The 20,678-nt window shown below is 37.1% G+C and overlaps 1 protein-coding gene across 3 annotated transcripts in view; it reads right to left on the bottom strand.

Moving 5' to 3' along the window:
* The window catches only part of LRRC49 (leucine rich repeat containing 49), a 55,408-nt gene that overhangs the window by 34,433 nt on the left and 297 nt on the right, over positions 1–20,678 (bottom strand). For 2 of the 3 annotated variants that reach the window (XM_074880671.1, XM_074880672.1), the window contains exons 2-8: positions 19,950–20,012; positions 19,297–19,384; positions 18,400–18,597; positions 16,784–16,883; positions 15,600–15,803; positions 14,155–14,221; positions 1,405–1,548 (exon numbers count right to left, since the gene is read on the bottom strand). In XM_074880671.1, coding sequence (XP_074736772.1) covers positions 1,405–1,548; positions 14,155–14,221; positions 15,600–15,803; positions 16,784–16,883; positions 18,400–18,597; positions 19,297–19,384; positions 19,950–20,012 — 864 coding nt within the window. Of the gene's footprint in view, positions 1–1,404; positions 1,549–14,154; positions 14,222–15,599; positions 15,804–16,783; positions 16,884–18,399; positions 18,598–19,296; positions 19,385–19,949; positions 20,013–20,678 lie in introns of those variants that run through there. The other variant, XM_074880673.1, reaches the window with a different exon arrangement.

Genomic DNA, 20,678 nt, shown 5'->3' with positions numbered 1-20,678 from the left:
AAACACATTTAAGTAAAGAAATACATGTACATCGTTGTGCACAGAGAAAGAGACAACACCTATCATTAAAATAAGAAAAAGATTTTATTTTAGGAAAGAGACATATATTTACTTTGGGATTCAGACAGTATGACATGTCCGAGACCTGACTTCATAAGATTTAAGAGTCCTTCTTTAGAGGAAGGAGAGTTGTGTCATACTTGCTAAAATCACTATCCAATTAAAAACAAAACAAAAAACCACAAACACACAAAACACCATTCCATCAGAATTTAACCAGAATAAAAAAAAAAAACAGACAAAATAAAGTACCTCCCTGAACAGAACATCACCTTCTGAAACACAGTCTCTGCCCAGGAAAGACTAAAACATTGAGATACAGCACAGAGTCCAAGCCTGTAACCCACTAACTTTAATTTCATGCTGCCTCTCCATTTGTGACAACAGGAAGCAAGGACAAAGTATGAGCTACATCTGAGGGGAGTTAAAAGGCAGCAGCTGCAATCAAGGAAGAGAATTCTAGGTAACATAACTGATGTTATGGGGGGAGGTACAGTAACAGAATCAGCAATGACTGGAAATTTCTTGTTTTTGAAGTGTAAAAACAATTCATATATGGCAAGTAGCAGAAATTCGAGAAAGGAAAGGCTCAGCAGCAATAGGAGACCATGAACTAAAGGAATTATGAGGGCCAGAAAAATATAGCTATGTAAGTAGACTTACTGTATTATTTTAAAAAGTACTTCTTCAAATAATCTATTTGCCATACCTGAACTACAACTCATAAATTACAAACTTAAAAGCTTTACTTTATAGAACATAAAGACTTACAATGCTAGGTTAAAGCTTCAGTTGAGAAATTCTGCTTTTAAGAACAATACCTGTTTTCTCTGCATTTGCCCCAGAAATATTCATAAGGAGATGAAATTTAAGATGGTCTGACTGCTTAGCTGAGCTACAGAAATTAAGAGAGGGTTTGTTTCTAGGAAACAAACTTGTATGGAAGAAAGTAACTAAATTTGTATGTTAGAACCACAACACTTCTTCAGAATCTTTTTTCTTCTCCTGGAGAACCATCATGAGCTATCAAGATTTTAATTACTACAAGTCATCATAGAATCACAGAACAGTTTGGGTTGGAAGGGACCTTTAAAGGTCATCCAGTCCAACCCCACTTATCACATTTAATCAAAATAACACCAAAAATAAATAGCTATTTGTTTCACCTTTATGTTGTAAAACTAAGTATTGCTTGTGTTGTTCTGCTGCAACACAATACGGGAACACAAGATTTGACAAATCTGAAATGTTGATATGGTCTAAACAAGTTACAGTAACAGTGCATTTTGTTAAAAACAAAGAAAAAAAGACAAAGATAAAAAGACAAAGAGTTTTCTTCCTTACTATAGCAGAGACTTGATTATGACGAAGGTTGAGCTCTGTGAGTGAATCCAGTCCATTAAGGTTTTCTACAATCGTTAGTAGGTTTCTGGCAAGGTTTAACACTCTCAGTTCACTCAAATGACTGATGTTTTCTATTTTAGTAATCTGTGAAAGAGGTATAATTATAAATGTGCATACTGTGGTTTATACAGATATACAATAGATATGTGTAGCACATACTTTTTTAAAAAAAAGTATACATGAACAATCAAATTAATACAATAGTGTGCTTCTTATGTATTTTTCTAAACCATGATAATGTCATAAATTGCTGAAAACAAGCTACAGTCTGCTAGAGTATTCACTAATATCTTTCTAGTCATACCACAGTAAAATCAGTCAACACTTGCTTCCTTACCATCAGAAATTAGGTTACTTCAGCTGTGCTATTCTGTAGCAGCAACCTTGGAGACACCATAAAACTGTGACAACACTGATGATATCATGGCATGCCAGAATGGGGAAATTTCGTGCATGGTTGATCCTTAGTTTGTCTGCAAAGGCACTCAAACACACATCCGAATCTCCTGGTACCTATGCTACAAGAACATGCAGCATCTTATCTTCCCACCATCACAGAACTCTGCACCAATTTCCCTTCATGCCTCTTAAAATGCCAGTAGCAGCATTCACACTTCTATCTACAGGAGCTCCACAGACAGACTTTCCAGCAGGTCATGAGGACAGGAACCTGCTGTGAGTCAGGGGCAAGAAGCAGCCACAACCCTATGGAGAAGAAAGCAATTATTCTGAAATTGGAACTTGTAAGGAAGTTTTATGAGCAGGTAATTGCTGGAATCAGAAAGACATACTCAAAAGTTAGAAAAGAAAGCAGCAGCATCCTTAGTTTGGATATACAGAATGTTTGCTTGACAGTCCCCAGCACTTCTTAGGCAATGCATGGCTTCCTGTGATTAGAAAATGGAGGGATCAAACAAAACAACTCAACTACAGTGAACAGGCAGCTGCCTGGGTTTGCTTTTATACTTAATGCCTTATTTTGAAGATTCAGGTGATATTGACCAAAAAAAAAAAAAAAATCATCAAAAGAGTAATAATATCTACTGCCCTCTAATTTTATTTTTGACTTCTAGGAATGCAACCATGTTTTACAAAGGTGTTACTTATTGCTATGTTGACACAAGCTGGGTTCATTTCTCAGTTTGTATTTCTCAGAGCGATCCACTCAAGGATCTCTATCCAGATACTTATTTCTCATAGTGGTCTGGAATCTCTGCTCCAGCATCTATCCATTTACATAGGACTTGCATACAGCAACGTATCATGGAGAAGATGAAGCATAGAGGGATATTCCTATTATATTCTTCCTGAAACCCATGTTATATGGCAGAAAGAAGGCAGGGGGTTTTCCTGTGGAGAAGACTTCAGCCTTCTACAGTGTGTGGCAGTCCATCCAAGGATACAGCACACAAAGCTACTAACAACTATAATGAATTCCCTTTCAATTACAATGATCATCTGCTGGACCACTGCAAGCTCCCTTCAACACCCTGTACACAGGCACACTATTCACACACTATTCCTCCTCAAAGCTGCCAACAGCACTTCGATGCAGACAAGCAAGATATCGACTGGTGTCACACACCTTCCCAGTGATAATGAATTATCTCATGCTTTAGACCAGTACAAGTCTGGCCATGCCAGTTTCCAGAAAGTGTCTAGCAGCTCCTGGAATGGGAGAAGAGGTAAGGTAGATGTTATTTAACAGTTTGAGAACACATAATGTTGTTGGCAATTTTCATATATATAACACATGTATGTACTCATATATATGTATGTCTATGACATATGATTTGAATATGCTGCTATAAGTTTTTCAGCAATTTTTCCATTAAAAAGTGTACAAAAGTAGATAGCAAAACCAAAATTAAATAACATCTTAAACCAACTTTTAATTCAACTGCTAATTAAACTATTATGCATTTATGTGTATTATATGCAGAAAACAACAATTGACAGGACACAAAAATATTACAGCAAAAGGAACTGAAAATACCATCATTTAGAACAATATATTTAGACAGAAAGACTTGTAAAAGCAAAGCCAAGAGCAGATGGTTAGCATAAAGAGCACAGACCTCTGCAGATGTCTGCTTAGCTAGAATTACAGCACGCCACAATGTAGAATATTTATCTTGGCATTTTACTGCTATCACAAATTTGATGATTTCATCAGCAATGTATAGAGATAATCTCTATCACTTTGCTACTTTTTAAGATTAACTCTACTAGGTTTTCTCTGTTTGAATTATGCATGCACACATGAAGCTTTTAGTAGGTACTATTAGGTGCGGATTACAGACAAGCCATTATCACCTCTTTTTAAAAGATTCAAATAATATTCACTAAAAAAATTTACTATTTTCTGTTAAATATAAATAAAGAAGGATCATTATTAACTATTTTTAGTTAATAATTTTCAAATACATAAGTCAAAGACTACTTGTAAACACTGAACAAAAATGCTATTCTATTTTCTTGTTTGCATGTTTGACTACTTAGATATGAAACAGATTTATTTCAGAAAAGATTGTTATGGACCACATAATCACTCATCAATAACTAAACCGCATGGAAGTTGCATCCTTTAATACACATTTCTGAGCTTATTGAAAAGTTCATGCCTGAAAAATCAAGTCACTTTTTTTTTTCCTTTTACTGATATCCTTGAACTTTTGGCAAAGAAAACGATTCACAGAATTAAATGGAACACAAACAATAACTCTAATGACTTTTTAAAATGTAAAGCATTATAGAATAAATTTCATTCTAAATAAAATTAGAATTAAATTTAAGTTCAACTTAAATTGACTCAACTTTAATGCATTACTTAACTGGAAGACAGAGTAAAGCCCATTTTAAATCCACCTAAAATAAAAAGGTTTTAAAGAGATTTATATGGAACTATTTACCTTGACAGCAAAGATCAAGCCAACAATAAGTGTTCCCTCCATAGACTATTCAGAGTGCTTGGAAGCACACTATTTAAAAATTAAATGTTTAGTTCAAAAGTAAATGTAAATTGTAGTGCATTAATATAACATGCACACAATCATGTGCAGGGTTTCTGAATAATCTAGTATTATATGTCTATATTAGTGTGTTAATAACCACAGAAACAGAGTCTCTACATAAAAATTTAATTAAGTGCTATTAAGACGCTGTATTTTCTTACATATTTTTACTGGGCCGTCTTAAAATCAAGGGCCTTAATAAGTCATGTAGGAAAACAGGCAAAGAGTAGTAATATGACAAGGGAATTCACATTTTGCCCTTTCTGTAAAGCATGCACATTGAGTGCAATATTTCATTAGGTATTACACTGACTTTTTTTTTAACCTTCTTTTGGATATCTATTATACAAAGGGATTTTCTTTAAGTAGTAATGCATGTAAAAGCTTGATTTGAAAAAAAAAAAAAAAGAAATCATACAAAGTTTATCATTAAGCATTATGGAATACTATACCTCTATGTTTTAAAGCACATGCAGTTCCCACCACATTTCTCACTTGGGCAGGAGAAGTCTCAAAGTTCAGACCAAACCATATTATCCAAAAAAACAGCACTCAAATAAATCAAAATACATTCCCAAAAGTGAACAAAAATGACATTTTCCTCCTTCTGTTTTCCCTTACCTCCAACCTCTTGGAAACATTCCAGTCTTAGAAGTTTCACAATCTGCATTCCATCTACGGGATTGATTTACACCCCAAGAGAGAGGAAGAGAGGGACAAGGACTGAAAGAGGAATCTAGCTTTCCTCTTAACTGCTACTATTCCACGAACATTAACAAAAATAGATAACTACTAGATAGGCTCTAGCACTATTTTTGATAAATAAGATTAATAATATTCATATTCTGGCCATATCCTATTTGAGTATTTATGTTCTGCATCTATTGAGTGACCGCTGAGATTTCTTACCTTATACAGAACTGTTGTGTATAATGAAAGAGTTAGTATTTTTGTTAGTCTAATGCATTTCAAATATCTTTAATATAACTTGTACTCAAGATTTAGTTGTTCAATGATCACCTGGGATTGCAGGTAATATGTAAGAGATATTGTGTATGATTAACAATAGCTTTGAACACCAAAAAAAAAAAAAATTATTGCAAGCACCTTAGAATATTCGTGTAGTGAACTATATTACTGAAGTAAGAATGAAAACGATTTGGTCAGATATCATGCAATGGATATTACACATAAGATATTTTAGTATTTTACTGTATGTATGTCCTATAACATATACAAACCATAAAGGGGAAAAAATGGTAGTTAAAAGAATAATACTTTTTTCTTGCCAGATATGTGAGCACCTTCAATGTCCTCAGAAAGAATTGTGTAATGACACATTCAGTGAAGAGTCAATCTGGTAAAGTAACTTGCCAAAAGGCATTAGGAGGATTTACTGGATGTTCTATAACCTGCTACATTGAATTTTATGGGCTTTATTTAATGACATCAGAGAAGCCAAACCATGAAAACAAAGACTATGGAAAAACTCTGTTCTGTATCATAACTCAGTTAGAAGTAGTTACACTACTGTAGCAATTTATATTCCATATATATCATAGTAATAATATTATTGTTGCCAGGCAATATCATTTAAATGGTAGCAGTTTACCTATATGACTCTTCTCATCTACTGGAGTCTAACAAACATGTTAAACCACCTTCTGGAATTGTCTGTCTGACAACAGAGGAAAGCTGGTGATACCAGAATCACTGAATGCAAGTTAACTCATACCTCATGTATACTGCAAGCAGCAAATATTCAGCTAATTAATCCTCTACTGTGATGAAGACTGCTCACCAGGTATTCTCCCCTTAATAGAACTGTCTGTACTATAGAAATGATGTGTCCTCATCTTCTCTTAGCTAAGACATGGCAACTTCAAGAAGCAAAACCCCCAGTCAAAAGAGCTGCTATATACATTAATACAAAGACTAAAAAGCTGGAAAATAGATTACTGTTCTAATACATATATAAATATGAACCACAGAGGATGACTCTATCAAAATAAACAAGTTTGAAGAAAATTCAGCTGCCTTATTTCTCAACAACTACATCGCCAAAATACTCTATAAAGCCACTTGCAATCAACCTTTACTCTCAAGCTGTAACAAAACTGATGAATAGAAGCAATCAGTGCAAACTGCACAAAAGTGCTCTAAAGTCCAACAGATTCAATGCATAACTTCATCAAACGTGTGGGACTTATGAACATCAAAACCACAGGAACACTCCTGTCCTAACCGCAAATACAGAGTGCCATTCAATGAGTACTGTAGCAGGATGTTGATTCAGTACACTGCAGCTCAATGAACTGCCACATTCATCCAATAGAGAGGTTTTTCATGGCTTTACAGGGGACATTTTTGCAATAAAAACTGTCCCTTTACTAATATCCTCAAAATAATTCTTCTCTACTATTGTTCTCTTCTTCTATTTCACCTACCACTAAAAAGGGAGAAAAGACAGGATAGTGAATTTAATCTAAAGTATCCCTAACCACAGAATCAGAGCACCAGCCGAGGTCAGAAGAGACCTCTGGAGACTGTCCCTTCCAACCTCCCTGCTCAAAGCAGGGTCAGCTACAGCAGGCTGCCCAGGACCACGTCCAGCCAGGCTCAGACTGCTTCTGGGGATGGAGATTCCACCACCTGTCTGGGCAACCTTCTCCAGTGTTCAGACACCCTGACAATAACATTTTACTTAAGTTTGAACAAGTTGCCTATATTTCAGTTTATGCTCAATGATTCTTGTCCTTTTGCTGGACACCACTGAGATAAGTCTGGCTCCATCTTATTTAGGGCCATCAGCTATTTACACACATCAATACAAACTCCCTGAGGCGTCTCTTCTCCAGGGAAAGCAAATCTCAGCTCTCAGCCTCTCCTCATATGAGAGATGCTCCAGTCCCTTCATCACCTTTGTGCCTCTTTGTTGGACTCACTCCCGTAAGTTCCTGTCTGTTCTGCACTGGGGAGCCCAAAGGATCACCTCCCACAGCCTGCTGGCAACACTCTTCCTAAAGCAGCCCAGGAGGCTCTTGGCCACTTTTGCCGTACGGGCACACCGCTGGCACACAGCCAGGCTCCTGTCCACCACAGCCCCCATGTCCTTTACTACAAAGCTGCTTTTCAGCTGCTGAGCACCCAGCCCATACTGGTGCAGGGGATTACTCATTGCTAAGTGCAGGGCTTGGCATTTCCCTTTCTTGAATTTCATGAGATTTCTCTCAGCCCATTTCTCCAGCCTGCCAAGGTCCCACTGAATGGCAGCACACCATTTCATGTACAAAGCTCTCCTTCCAATTTCCTGCATTGTTAATAACACAGGTCATCAATGAAGGGTATTGACCTAGTATCAACCTCTGGGTTGATACAGACAACAGTGACTGGCCTCAAGCTAGACTTTGTGTCATGGATCACAACCCTTTGAGCCTGGCAGTCCAGACAGTTTTCAGTTCACCTCACTGTCCACCTACCTAGTTCTAATTTAATTTGTCTATAAAGATGTAATGGGAGACAGTGTCAAAGATCTTCTTAAATTCAAGGTAAAAAGCATCCACTGCGCTCTACTCATCCACTGCACTTGTCATTTTGTTGTAAAATGCCATTTCCTACATAAATTCATGGTGACTACTCCAGGTTGCCATCTTGCTGTACTATGTTTGGAAACGGTTTTCAGGACTATTTGTTCCATCACTTTCCCAGGGATTGAGGTGAAACTGTCTTGTTTCATAGCATCTGACACATACTCATTTATATGTCATCCCTGTTTTAGGCCAATTACAGTCTACACAACATTTTGCTCATGGAGCAGACAGCATTCAGGCAAAACATACATCCAAGTTTTCGCTTATCGATAGCTTTCTTGAAAGAATCTCTTATTTCTTCCTGGAGAGTTTGGTATCAAAATCCCTTCTAATAACTTACTACAAAACCTGTCATTGTAGTTAAAATTACAAACATGTTCTTCAAAAACACAAGAAGATCTTTTAAAATTAATACAATAAAAAAAAAAATCAAAACCAAGTGTGCAAGTCTGAGCAGTGCTTTTAACACTATAAATTTTGCATTGTGGCCCAAGAATATCACATTAAGAAAATCCTGAAAATATTCCTGGTAACAAGATATAGATGATACCACAGAGACAGCTGTCTTTTCTAGTAAATAGCCTTAGTTTTGTGCTGGATCAAGAAAGTGCCTGTCAATTTATTGTCAGATCCAGAGGTCTTCTCTTCCCCTTGTGGGTGCTGAATAGTGTTGAACAGAGCTCAGTAGAGATGGGCCAGACCCCCGCACATCGCAGTGATTTGTGTCTCACTGGAATTGTCAGGGTGACAGCATACTTTTCCCAAATATTCTACCAGTCTTTCACGATTCTGCACTTGTTCAAGGGTAAAATTTCAAAACACCAGAGGTGTCCACCATCCTAGGCATTTGTCCATGCTATCCCGCACATTCTGGCACTCATAACTCTCCAGCCTTGAGGTAGATCTCTGGGTGATACTCTTAAATAGTTGCTTAACCCTGAACAAAACCCAGACTGCATTCAGGGTCCCGCTGATTCCCAGCAATAGGACCATGTTAGTTTCAACATTCCAAGGATATTCAAAATTTTCAAAATTCTTAAACACTATTGTAATTAGCCCGGAGGAGAAGGGGAAAGTGAATTGAGTCAGTTTGCAGAAGTGAACCATCCAAATAGCCTTAAACATTGCTGAGCAAAAAAAGTGGCCAGTGCTCTATCTCTACGCTGACTCGGATGGTGGCAAATGTACTGTGGGGGTGGTTACAGCAATGGAAACAGAGCAGCTGGCAGCACAGTGGTAAACCCACCCGTGTTGCTGAATTATGGCAAGATATTGCTGCTTGGATAGAGAACCTGGTTGTGAAAGTATGTCACATAGATACCCAACAGTCGGGCCACTGAAGAACACTGAAACAACAGAATCACAGAATCATCTAGGTTGGAAAAGACCTTGAAGATCATCTAGTCCGACCATAGTCCAACCAAGCTGCGAAGATTAATGTGGCTCAAGTGGATCTGGGCTGGCAATATAAGGGTGAAAAACTTATGGCTCACTGGGCCTACAATTCCTCAGGCCATCAGCAAAGGGATGCAACATATAGATGGGCTCATGACTGAGGGGTGGACTCAACCATGGACACTATTGCACAAGTTATCCATGAATGCGAAATGTGCTGCAATCAAGCAAGCCAAATGGTTAAAACTTCTTTGGAATGGAGGATGATGGTTAAAATATAAATATGGGGAGGCCTGACAGATTGATTATATCACGCTTCCACAAACCTGGCATGGCAAACACTGTGTGCTCGCAATGGTGGAAGCAACTGCTGGATGGCTGGAAACATACGCCATGCCCCATGCCACGACCCAGAACACCATCCCGGGCCTTGAAATGCAAGTTGCATGGCGACATGGTACCCCAGAAAGGACTGAGTCAGATAACAGGACTCACTTCCAAAATAATCTCATAGACACTTGGGCCAAAGAACATGGGTATATCACATCCCATCATGCACCAGTCTCTGGGAAAACGGAGCAGCACAATGGGTTGCTAAAAACTACATTAAGAGCGATGGGTGGTGGAACTTTCAAACATTGGGATATACACTTAGCAAAAGCCACCTGGTTAGTCAAGACTAGGGGATCTGCCAACTAGGCTGGCCCTGCTCAGTCAAACCTCCTACATACTGTAGATAGGGATAAAGTTCCTGTAGTGCACATTAAAAATATGCTGGAGAGGACTGCCTCAGGTAAAGGTAAATCCATTTGGGGCATTACTTTTGCCCAAGGACGTGGGTGCACTTGGTGGGTGATGCAGACAGGGAAGACCGATGTGTGCCACAAAGGGATTTGATGCTGGGTGAAAATAGCCGATGAACTGAAGTGTATGATGTTAATTGCTCAACAATCCTGTTATTGCATATTATCATCCCTATGGTTGATATATGTTATACTAATGGCATCATATTAAGAATCACTCAGGTTAACGAAAAAGGAACTTTGATGAAGTCAGGACTAGTTTCAACAACTGCCCCCAGCAACTTCCTCAAGATCGACATCTTCAAGCCCCAGACTGTGAGCATGGACCATGCCAGATACACCAACTCTGAGCTCCAACTGTAGCATACAAGAGACTACAGGCCCTCCTCCTGCTGTGTCCAGTGACACCCACTCCACTGACTGAGCAAACCCTGCCGGATCCCTCCTGCCTCAAAAGACTTTCATGACAGATGGAACCCAAAGTTATGGACTACACCCACTCACTACACAATTTGGAGGGATGGCCCATAGACTAAGGGAATGATATCTGTGTGTATGTAACAAAAACCAGGAAGAGTGATGGTGATATTAATTAGAATGTATTGGAAATCATGGAACCTCAGCATAACAAAAATGGTATGGAGTGAGGGGTGGATACTGTCCTGGTTTCAGCTGGGACAGGGCTAACATTTTCTTCTTAGTAGCAAGAATAGTGCTGTGTTTGGGATTTGGTATGAGAAGAACGTTGATAATAGACTGATGTTTTCAGCTGTCGCTAAGAAATCAAGGACTTTTCAACTTCCCTTGTCCTGCTAGTGCGCAGGTGCACAAGCAGCTGGGAGGGAGCACAGCCAGAGCAATGGACCCCCACTGGCCAGTGGAATATTCCAGATCACACAAGGTCATGCTCAGTACAGAGATGAAAGTCGGCTGGGAAGATCACTCTCTCTTCCGGGATTGTGGTTTCAGGATTCTCTCTTCTCTGGGATCACTAGCTGGGAATGGGCTGGGCATCGGTCGGCAGGTGGTGAGCAAGTGCACCGTGCACTACTTGTTGGTATTTTCTATTACTATTATTATTACAATTGTTATTTTATGTCAATTACTGTTTTAGTCTCAACCTGTGAGTCTCCTTCCCTTTACCTCTCTAATTCTCTGCCCCATTCCCCAGGGTGAGCCAGCTGCAAGGTGGTTGGCTGTCAGCCAGTTTTAAACCAGGACAGTAAGAAACACAGCTTTGAATGTAAAATGAAAACAAAAGTACCATAAAAATATCTGTAAGCATAAGAAAGAGTCCAGTAATATTAAATAACCTATAGTGTGTTTCACAGTCATTGGAAGTGAGCAATGGAAAACAATGTCCAGAGGAAATCTCATATTCACACAGCACATACAGATACTCACACTACACTGGCAGTCAATAACACTTTTGTATACCAAATGTGAATGAAATTTTTTCATAGTTGTAAGAAAAGAAGACATAAGTGATGCACACCACAGTGCTATTACACCTTTTAATTAAGAACTATCCTGAAAAAGGAAAATTGCTGCCCATCACTGCTTCCAAATTGTAAAATTGATTAGATTTATTGTAGATTTTTTGACTTTCCTGTGAGAACTGGTGCAAGATAATGCCACACACAATCTAAGGAAACAGATGCATCAAGAGCTTATTAAGATAAAGCAAATCCTATTTTCTACTGGTTTTCATTATGACTGACAAGTGGGATATTCTGTTTCTGCATTCTTGATTCTAATTGATCTCCACCAAGTTAAAGAAAAAAAATAATCATGTATATGTTAAAGACAGGACATTATATCAACAGAACAATGATCAGAATCTGCTATTTTGAACTATATACCAACACTTAATTTTTAATTCTACTGATCTGTTTAAATTACTATGTTCTGGAACACTGGAATACATATTTTGAAGCTCTCAAAACCAATTCTGTGGTTGAAGTCTGTTCTTGAGAAATTCTTGAGAAACAATGTGGAAGAAATATCATTCAAGATAGACTGGAAGGCTTCCCTAAATAAAGATGCCACAAATCTAAATAGAGTTCCCCTATGTGTTACTAAATTAGCCAACAACAACGCCACCACAGAGTTCAAAACAAGACACTAGTACACTAAGCTGGTACTTCACAAACTCAGCATTTCTTCCCTTATGCCTTCAAAATTAACTAATAATATGTATGGCAGATTGGTGTTTTAAATTTTGAATTCCTCAAAACCAGGAAAAAAGTATGTTAATATGAAAACTTGCATATATTAAGACTGGAAAGGAACAGAAAGATTATTAATAGAAAAGAAGTTTATAGTCTTTATTTGGTCCTTCCATGAAAAATACACTAAACCTACAAAAAAGTTGCAGAAAATAATTCATTCCATTTCCTAATATTTGTGCCCTTCACATGTACATTTATGATTAAAACTTTCTGAAAAACAAAAGCACTTACTATGCTCTAGAGTTTTAATATTTAACTCCTAATACAGGATAATTTGTTATGTTCTCTGGACCAGAATAGCCTATTATTATGAAGCTGATCTAGCAGCTGCCAGTTGGGCACTATGCCCAAAACTCCTAATAAATTTCTAATTAACGTCAAGGGAGTTGTACAGACACTTGAAGGAAAAAAATATAATAATAAAAAAGTCAGATCTACTTCATGATCATTTTAAGAGTCATGCACGACCTATGTTTCATTTCCATTAGTGATTCCTCCACTTGCAGCTGTGCCAGTCAGCACACTTTTATAGCACATCTAGTCTGCAAGTATTTTTACCAAAAACATAAAAAACCCCAAAATTACAACAGCAATAAGAAAAGGATTATAACTGCACAAACAGCCATCTCCAAATACAGCCACTCTAGACTCCAAGGGCAATGTCATTATCCGGTCCTATACGGCCTGTGCCACTGTACAACATGCAAACTAATGTTATTCAAAGAAGCCACAACCTTTCACATCACATATAACAGTAACTCATTATAGTGCTAGCTTCTATTTTCCTTTTCCTATTTTTTTTTTTAAAAAGCATTCCCATTCCTCACTGTCAAGCAATTATATAATAAAGCACACATACACAGAAATCAGTAAGATGTCAAAACTGTCAGAATAGGGACCCAGAAAATTCACACATTGGTCTTGTATAGTCACAGTAACCATATGTTGTTTTAAACAGCTCAACTATGGAACATTTTCTACCACATGTGTTTTAGATCTCTTTTACAAAAGAATACTATACCTGGCTTGCCCTTAATACTCCATGCTGCTTCTGACATACCCATGAAACAAGAATCTTCCTCTTATACGTACGACAGCTAAAACTATGCACCACTTGAAACAGAAATGACTGCTTGGTCTCAAACTGGGGAAACTGAATAGACATTAAGTGACTTAAGTCCATTCAGAAGCATGAATCAATCAAGAACTTGGACCCATTCTGCTTTTTCCTGTACAAATTTCAGTCTTCTACAGATATGTAAAGGGATGTTCTTTTGTAAGATCACCAATAGCAGAAACAACACAGCAATCAATGGGTTCTTAAATTCTTCTGTGACTTCTAAGACTGTGTTACTTTAACTACACCACAACTACTTACGCTACATAACTATTCTGTAGGTGTGCTATTATACTCAGCTGACTCAGCATTTTAATCACTGCAACTTTCCAGAAGTACAAGGCTGAAAGTACAAGAGACTTGATACCAAGATTCAAAATAACATCACACCACCTTTTATTAATTTACTGATTTCTTTGACCTCAAGAGTTGCAAAATTGGCTACCGGTTCCCTTTCAAAAAGCAGTAGTTCGGCAAAAGACACAGGAAATGCATGATGTCTACACAAGAAATGTAAATAATCAAGTTATTGTATTGTACCTGATTTCCATGAAGATCTAAAACATCAAGATTTTTTAGGTTCTCCAGATTTGAGATCTTCTTTATTCTGCAAGATTTCAATTATGACATAAATTATTTTTTATATTAGACAAAAACTGTAAAAAGTATTCCAGCTAATACAAAACTTAGCCATTTGTTCCCACCTACCAAGAGTAACAGAAGAATAACAAAGTTCTGAACCATGTAAAAAAATGAATAAATGAATGAGTTATCCTTAGACTATCACCTTCCTTTCAATAATGCAATAGCTGCAGTATGTACATGGCTCTTCTAGGAAGATGAAAAGGGAAGGAATACTTGTACCACTAGAAAACAAAGTCAACAACCAACCTATGCAGATACCTAAATAATAAAAAACCCGGCATTATTAATGGCAAAGAGCTAATTCCAAACCAGTTTAAAGAAACACTATAGTGATACAGGCTTTTGAGAGTTTGTTAGAAGAACACAGAATTAAAAAAAAAAAAAAAATAATCTAAAAGCCACTAGCCCTTCCTTGACAATATAGATCTCTAGATTTGGCAGTACTACTTCTCTCCCTGTACAGCTTCACTGTCTTAAAACTTTTATATCCTGTCCTATTTTCTCAGATTCCAAACCTATGGTATTGTATACTCAAGAGCATCATCTACTGGCTGATGATATTAAACATCACATGTATTATGCATTTGCTTTGAGAATAATCGAAGATTGCATATAGATCAAACTGAAAGCAAGTTGCTAGCAAATGTGTCTGACTTGTAATCATTTACGAGTATGTCTTGTTCTAACTACCTCCAAACCATACTTCTACATAAACAAACTATACAGCACTCAATGTAGTTGCAATTTGGAAAATAATTCCTTAAAGCACCTTAAAATTATCATTCCTATGTGCCAATATTCCACAGATACTTCTATTAAATTATTAGAATTAAAGGCTACAGGATTTGAACTGTATTTTTAGAAATACAACTAGCAAGTTGTATCTCCTGACAGAATAGAATCAATAAATAAGCAACAAAATCCATGATTCATGTCTGATTTTTTCCCCAGCTAAATCGGTCAGGCAGAAATAGTTTTTATAGGTTATAAAGAATCAACAAATACTTTACGTGATGTGAAAAGAGATCCCACCTGTCACACAAATCTAAGAACATGTATTTAGTCAACCAGAACAGATGATTAGACAGAGACACGTAAAATACTTCAGAAGTGTTGCTAAAATTGACATAAGAAAGGAAGTTTCTGAAGAACATTATGAGCAAAAACTGTGTGCTTCCTCAGTGGGATCCCTAACACTTAGCTAATGTTAGGGACCAGCTCACTGGTCTCATAGCCAACAGCACAATCTGAAAACTCTGTCAGTAACAGAAACAGTGACAGATCACCATTGTTACACCATGAAGAAGTAGGGTGCTTTAAGTTAGTTTTATTATTTTTACCTGTTCTTTCCCAATAAAAGAACTCTTAGGGATCTCAGCGTTGAGACCCCACTTATTTCCTCTATCTGATTATCATATAAATCTAGGAAAACAAGATGTTGCAGATTAGAAATATTTTGAATCCGGGTTATAAAGTTATGTTGGAAATTCAAAAGGCGAAGATGATCTTCCCCATCAATAACTGGGCACACTGTCAGTTTTTGCCTGGAAGGAAGAAGAAACAAAACAAAACCCACATGTAAGTAACAAAATGGTAATCCACCTTCTACTCACCCACTCTGACTGAACTGAGGAAAGTATATTATCTTGATCAAGGTAATCAGGTTTGCTAATTAAACTCTGTAAATAAGCACTAACTCCTTACTATTAAAAAAAATTACCATGAAAATATAGCTGAGGTGCTTCTAAAATTCTCTGAAAGCTTGTCCTGTTCATCAGAGATTTGCTTGTTACATGGAAACTACACGGAAGTTTCATGTTGTGACCACATTAAAATTTCAACAGATGCAGTCTGCCAATTTTTTCATCAGATACCACATAAGCAGCCTGGTTAGATCAGAATTCAAAGTGTTCTATGCCTATGCAGTTTTTCTTTGGTTTATTTGACATGTAAATACATGAAATAATAAGTGTTAATGTGAAAAGATACAGGAAATTACGCTGAAAATTATTATTCTTATTTTAGGATTATTCCAGGAGTCCTACTGACCTGACAAAACCTTTTGGACTACATTTGGACTTACCCTCACCAAAAAAACCCCACAGAAGTTACAATTAAATGTCTTTCAGATAAAATATTTTTGTGTCCTGGTTAAGAAAAAAACAAAAAGGCTGTTCTACAGTTAATGCATCAGATTAGAACTAATGGAGACATAGCCTCTCCCTATAGATTACATGCATAACCTTGCATTTGACTCTTAAGCAAGCTCCTTAGTTTACAATGAAAAGCCCTAACAGCCTTAGATGACTGCTGTACGGGTATATTCATCACAAGGACACTCATACAGAATTTCTCTATGGGACACAGTTCTTCTCTCAAAAACACACACACAAACACAAAAACCAACAAAACCAAACCCATCACTTATACCACTGAGCACAGGCATTACTGGGATACTCATCACTTTAGACCATCAGACACAAGAGTTGCAAGCTACGGTGCATGTGCTTCATAACCTTCTCACCTTTCCAGGGTAAGTCTATCAGAGTTCAGTATTTTTTCTTCAGCGGTACGTTGCAATACAGGAAATGATATTGATGAACTGCTCCCAAAGTTTGTGTTATCTATCAGGAAAATCATACAGAGAATATATGAATTATCGTTTCATTAACTACAGATAATAAAAGCAGAATTTTCCTTCTTATTAAAAGTTACACAGTACACGAAAGTGCTTTTCGCCTCCATTCAGTATACTTTATCAGTTTTCTTTCCTACCATTTTTTGTTTACAGCCACATGCCTCTACATCCTCCTTCCAGAGTAAATCCTTTTGTTTCATTTCTGAGAGATTTTTATCAACAATTTGTTCTAAGCAGATATTTTGTAGATGCTTTCGTTTTGATTAGAATTACCCAATGATGCTGTAAGGTGAATTAGTACAATTGTTTCACAATTTCAGCATCTGAATTTAAAGACATTATCTAACTTTAGATGAACGTAAAGACACAGATCAAGTAGATGTTGATAGAACTAAAAACTGAAGCACTAACACACTGAAACAGTCCCACTGAGCCTCAAAAAACCGAAGTATTTTAAAGGTAAGTGCATGCAGTAGCTAGTAATCGCTAGTACTGTATTTCACTCTGTTATCAAGGAAGAGACAGACAGCCCTTTAAAACATATTTACAAAAAGCTATCCATCTTTACCCATTTTGTTAATATAAAGGGAAAGAGGGAGGATGACTAAAAATACCTGCAAAATAAAATCAACAAATGTGTTCTGTGAGCTTTGGCTTATTTGGAAATGATCCACTGAAAAATATTGGTCAAACCCAGATCATTGTGCATGCATACTACCACAAGAATATAGGCTCAACTTCTACGTGTATGCTCCCCCCTTTCCCCCCCCCCCCCCCTTCCTTCAAATAAATCAAGTATGTTAATCAGAAAAACATTAATTCTTCAATAAACAAAAATAACTGCTTTCTACTGTAGAGAGTTCATTCTTGTCTGAAATATGCTACTAGAAGAGATACCTATATAAGTAAAACAATTTGTTGTTCAATTTAGAACCTTTTCAGTGCTACTCTAACATTTTATCACTAGCTACTCTAACAAACCAGTATAACAACCAACATTCTCGATGTATCCTTCAAAGTGAAAAAAACTGTGAAAGAAAAAAAAAAAATCATTGAGACCAAAAATAATGAATTAACATTGTGGCAGAAGTCTTAGATTACTTGTATGTCAGATTTTTAAGCCGATAAACGTAAGACCAGAGACTTAAAAAATCAGTCTGAAACATGACGTGATGGCAGTACAGTGACTTTTTTCTTCTAATGTCATCCTCCTAAAAACATGTGTGAAAGATCCCTATTACTCTCTATTGTTGAAGAAAGGTTGATAAAAAGCCTGTATTTAAATGCCTGTATTATATTTTGGAAAATATTTCTACTAGTTTCCTGACAACGATCTATTAACCTCTCAATACACAAAGGGAACAGTAGGCAATCCTTGCTATTCAGTCATACATTCTGACAGCCAGAAGGAGGACATCTTGCAGGCCATAACTTTTCAGTAAGACATCTAGTTAAAAAAAAAAAACAACAAAGAGACAAATGAGAGTAGTTTTCACTTTTACCTGAAGCATGTGAACTAATACTGTGGCTGCTTTGTCGGGATCTGGATTTTGTGGGTGTGTGAATAGAAGTCTCGCCAAATCCTGATAAAGAACCTGTATTCTGCTTCAACTCCAAACCAGAAAGTTCTGTCAGACTAGATGGTACTGGAAGATATATCTGCTTACTACGCACCAAAGGACTTAATACTCTTTGGTCTCCTGTGCAGGGAACAAAACCAAACTGCAGACTTAAATTCACTCAATAATAAGTTGCATAATATCCCTAAAAATCAACCCTTTCTGAACAGCTGTTGGTCTTTATTTTTTACCAGAATGAGTAAAGATAATAATTAAACTGATCTGCTATCCTAATCAATCACTGTTTTAATATGACAGGCAAGCAGCAGCAGTGCAGCAAGAAGTGTTGTGTTTCAAGGCTCTTCCAGACTTCACCACAGCTAGCAGTGGGATCACCAATTATCTTGCTTTTCAAAGCCAAGAGCACACAGGCACAACAGGAAAACTATGCCTCCATATCAGGGTTCTGAATTAGAAACTAATTTTGTCCAAATACATTAAAGTGTCAAACATCCAATAAAACGTTACAGTAGACAATTGTGTGGCTTGTGAGCGAATATTTAGTAGGGCACTTGATAGACTGTGGCTTTGCAGGCATAAGGATGTTCTTCCATGGGCAGAATGAGGGGCAAAAAGCAATGAAAAAAGCCACCTGCACTAGACAGTAAAAAGGATGGTGGGTTCAGGACATGATGCAGCAGTAATTATATTGAATTACTGTAGCCAGTTAGGAAAAGTGGTCACTCTTACATATTCTAACCATAACACATTCTTTCTTTACTGTCCAGTTAATAAGAGGAGATACAAAAGACGAACAAACCAAACCCTATTGAATATCACCTTGTCGTCCTGAATAGTTTTTTTCCAGATCATGCTGCAGAAGTCTGTTGTGGAAAGATGACTGTTCTTTATTTATCCTGAATTCAAACTGTAACACAATATTTAAGACAAATGTTACAAGTTTTAAATGCAAGTAACACCTTTATACAGACAAACACAACCTTAGTAACAACTACAGTTCTTGGGAAACTCTGCAAATGCTTTAAAAAAAAAGTAATTCCTCTGATAAAAAGACTATTATTTCTATTAAGATACTATGACTGAAAAGTTTCACTGTTGGAAACCAAAATGAAAATATGGAAGCTACCAGCACATTCATCTGCAGTTGACTAAAAGAAGAAAAAAAAATCCCACCCTATAAGGAGCACTGCAATTACAGGAGAAAGAGAGGTACAGATGAAAGCATAAGAAATCTTATATATATATATATATAGTTTATGGCAGGCTATAGTACTTTTCCATGTTTTTACTTTATGTATCTTGTATAGGATGAAATAAATTACCAAAAGATTATCAGATATTCTATTAAAAGTCAATATATTAAGTCAACATACTGCTACTGAAAGGCAATTCCTATCTGAAAGCATACAAATTTGGCTGTACCATACAACTGCATTAATTAATATAACCATTAAAGAAAAGGTAATAATTACTGGTTTGCTTTTATCTGTTATTGATGAGGTCTGGATAACCAGCTGAAGACCACAATTATTAACCTGCAAGTTCAAAGAAAAAGAGATACAATATTATGTTTTTCAAAAACACATATCAATACAAAAAGTTGAAGGTAATTTTTTTTAAACAATAAAGGTATTTGCAACAGCAAAATCTGCCAAGAAAGGAACTATTTTTTCAAAACAATCATGAAGAATACATCACAGCACTAAACAACATTAAATAATTTTAGTTAAAAAAAAACCCACTACTTTTAGCTTTTAAACCATGCTGAAAGCATGACTTTCATGGGGATGTTATCCTCATTATGAAGAAAACAATTGTTTACATTTAAACACGAGATTCTATTTTTGTTTAAAGGCAAAACGTGCTGGTTTTTTGATTGCATTTATATGACAAGACAAAGCACCTACCTGCTAAATAATCACAACGTTTTACATAAGTATTTAACCAAAAGGCTTATATATCCGCTTCCCAGCAAACAGGAGGCATACAAATACCGTCAGGGAAGGTTCCTCACGCCCGTCACGGCACAGGGAAGACCGAGCTCCTCTCACCCGCGCTGCCGCTCCCCTCGAAGCGCGGCGGGGCTGCCCTCAGCGGACTCCGCCAGCTGCGAAGCCCTTACGCGCGCAAGGCCCGCCCGCCCTCAGCCCCGACACGGCCGGTCACACTGAGCCTCACCGAACTGCGGCGGGGCCGCGCCC

Source organism: Strix uralensis, chromosome 11 (assembly GCF_047716275.1).
Source record: "Strix uralensis isolate ZFMK-TIS-50842 chromosome 11, bStrUra1, whole genome shotgun sequence".
Classification (NCBI taxonomy): Eukaryota; Metazoa; Chordata; class Aves; order Strigiformes; family Strigidae; genus Strix; species Strix uralensis.
The sequence above is the reverse complement of the archived record's forward strand: the minus strand, read 5'-3'. Positions and strand labels throughout refer to the sequence as shown.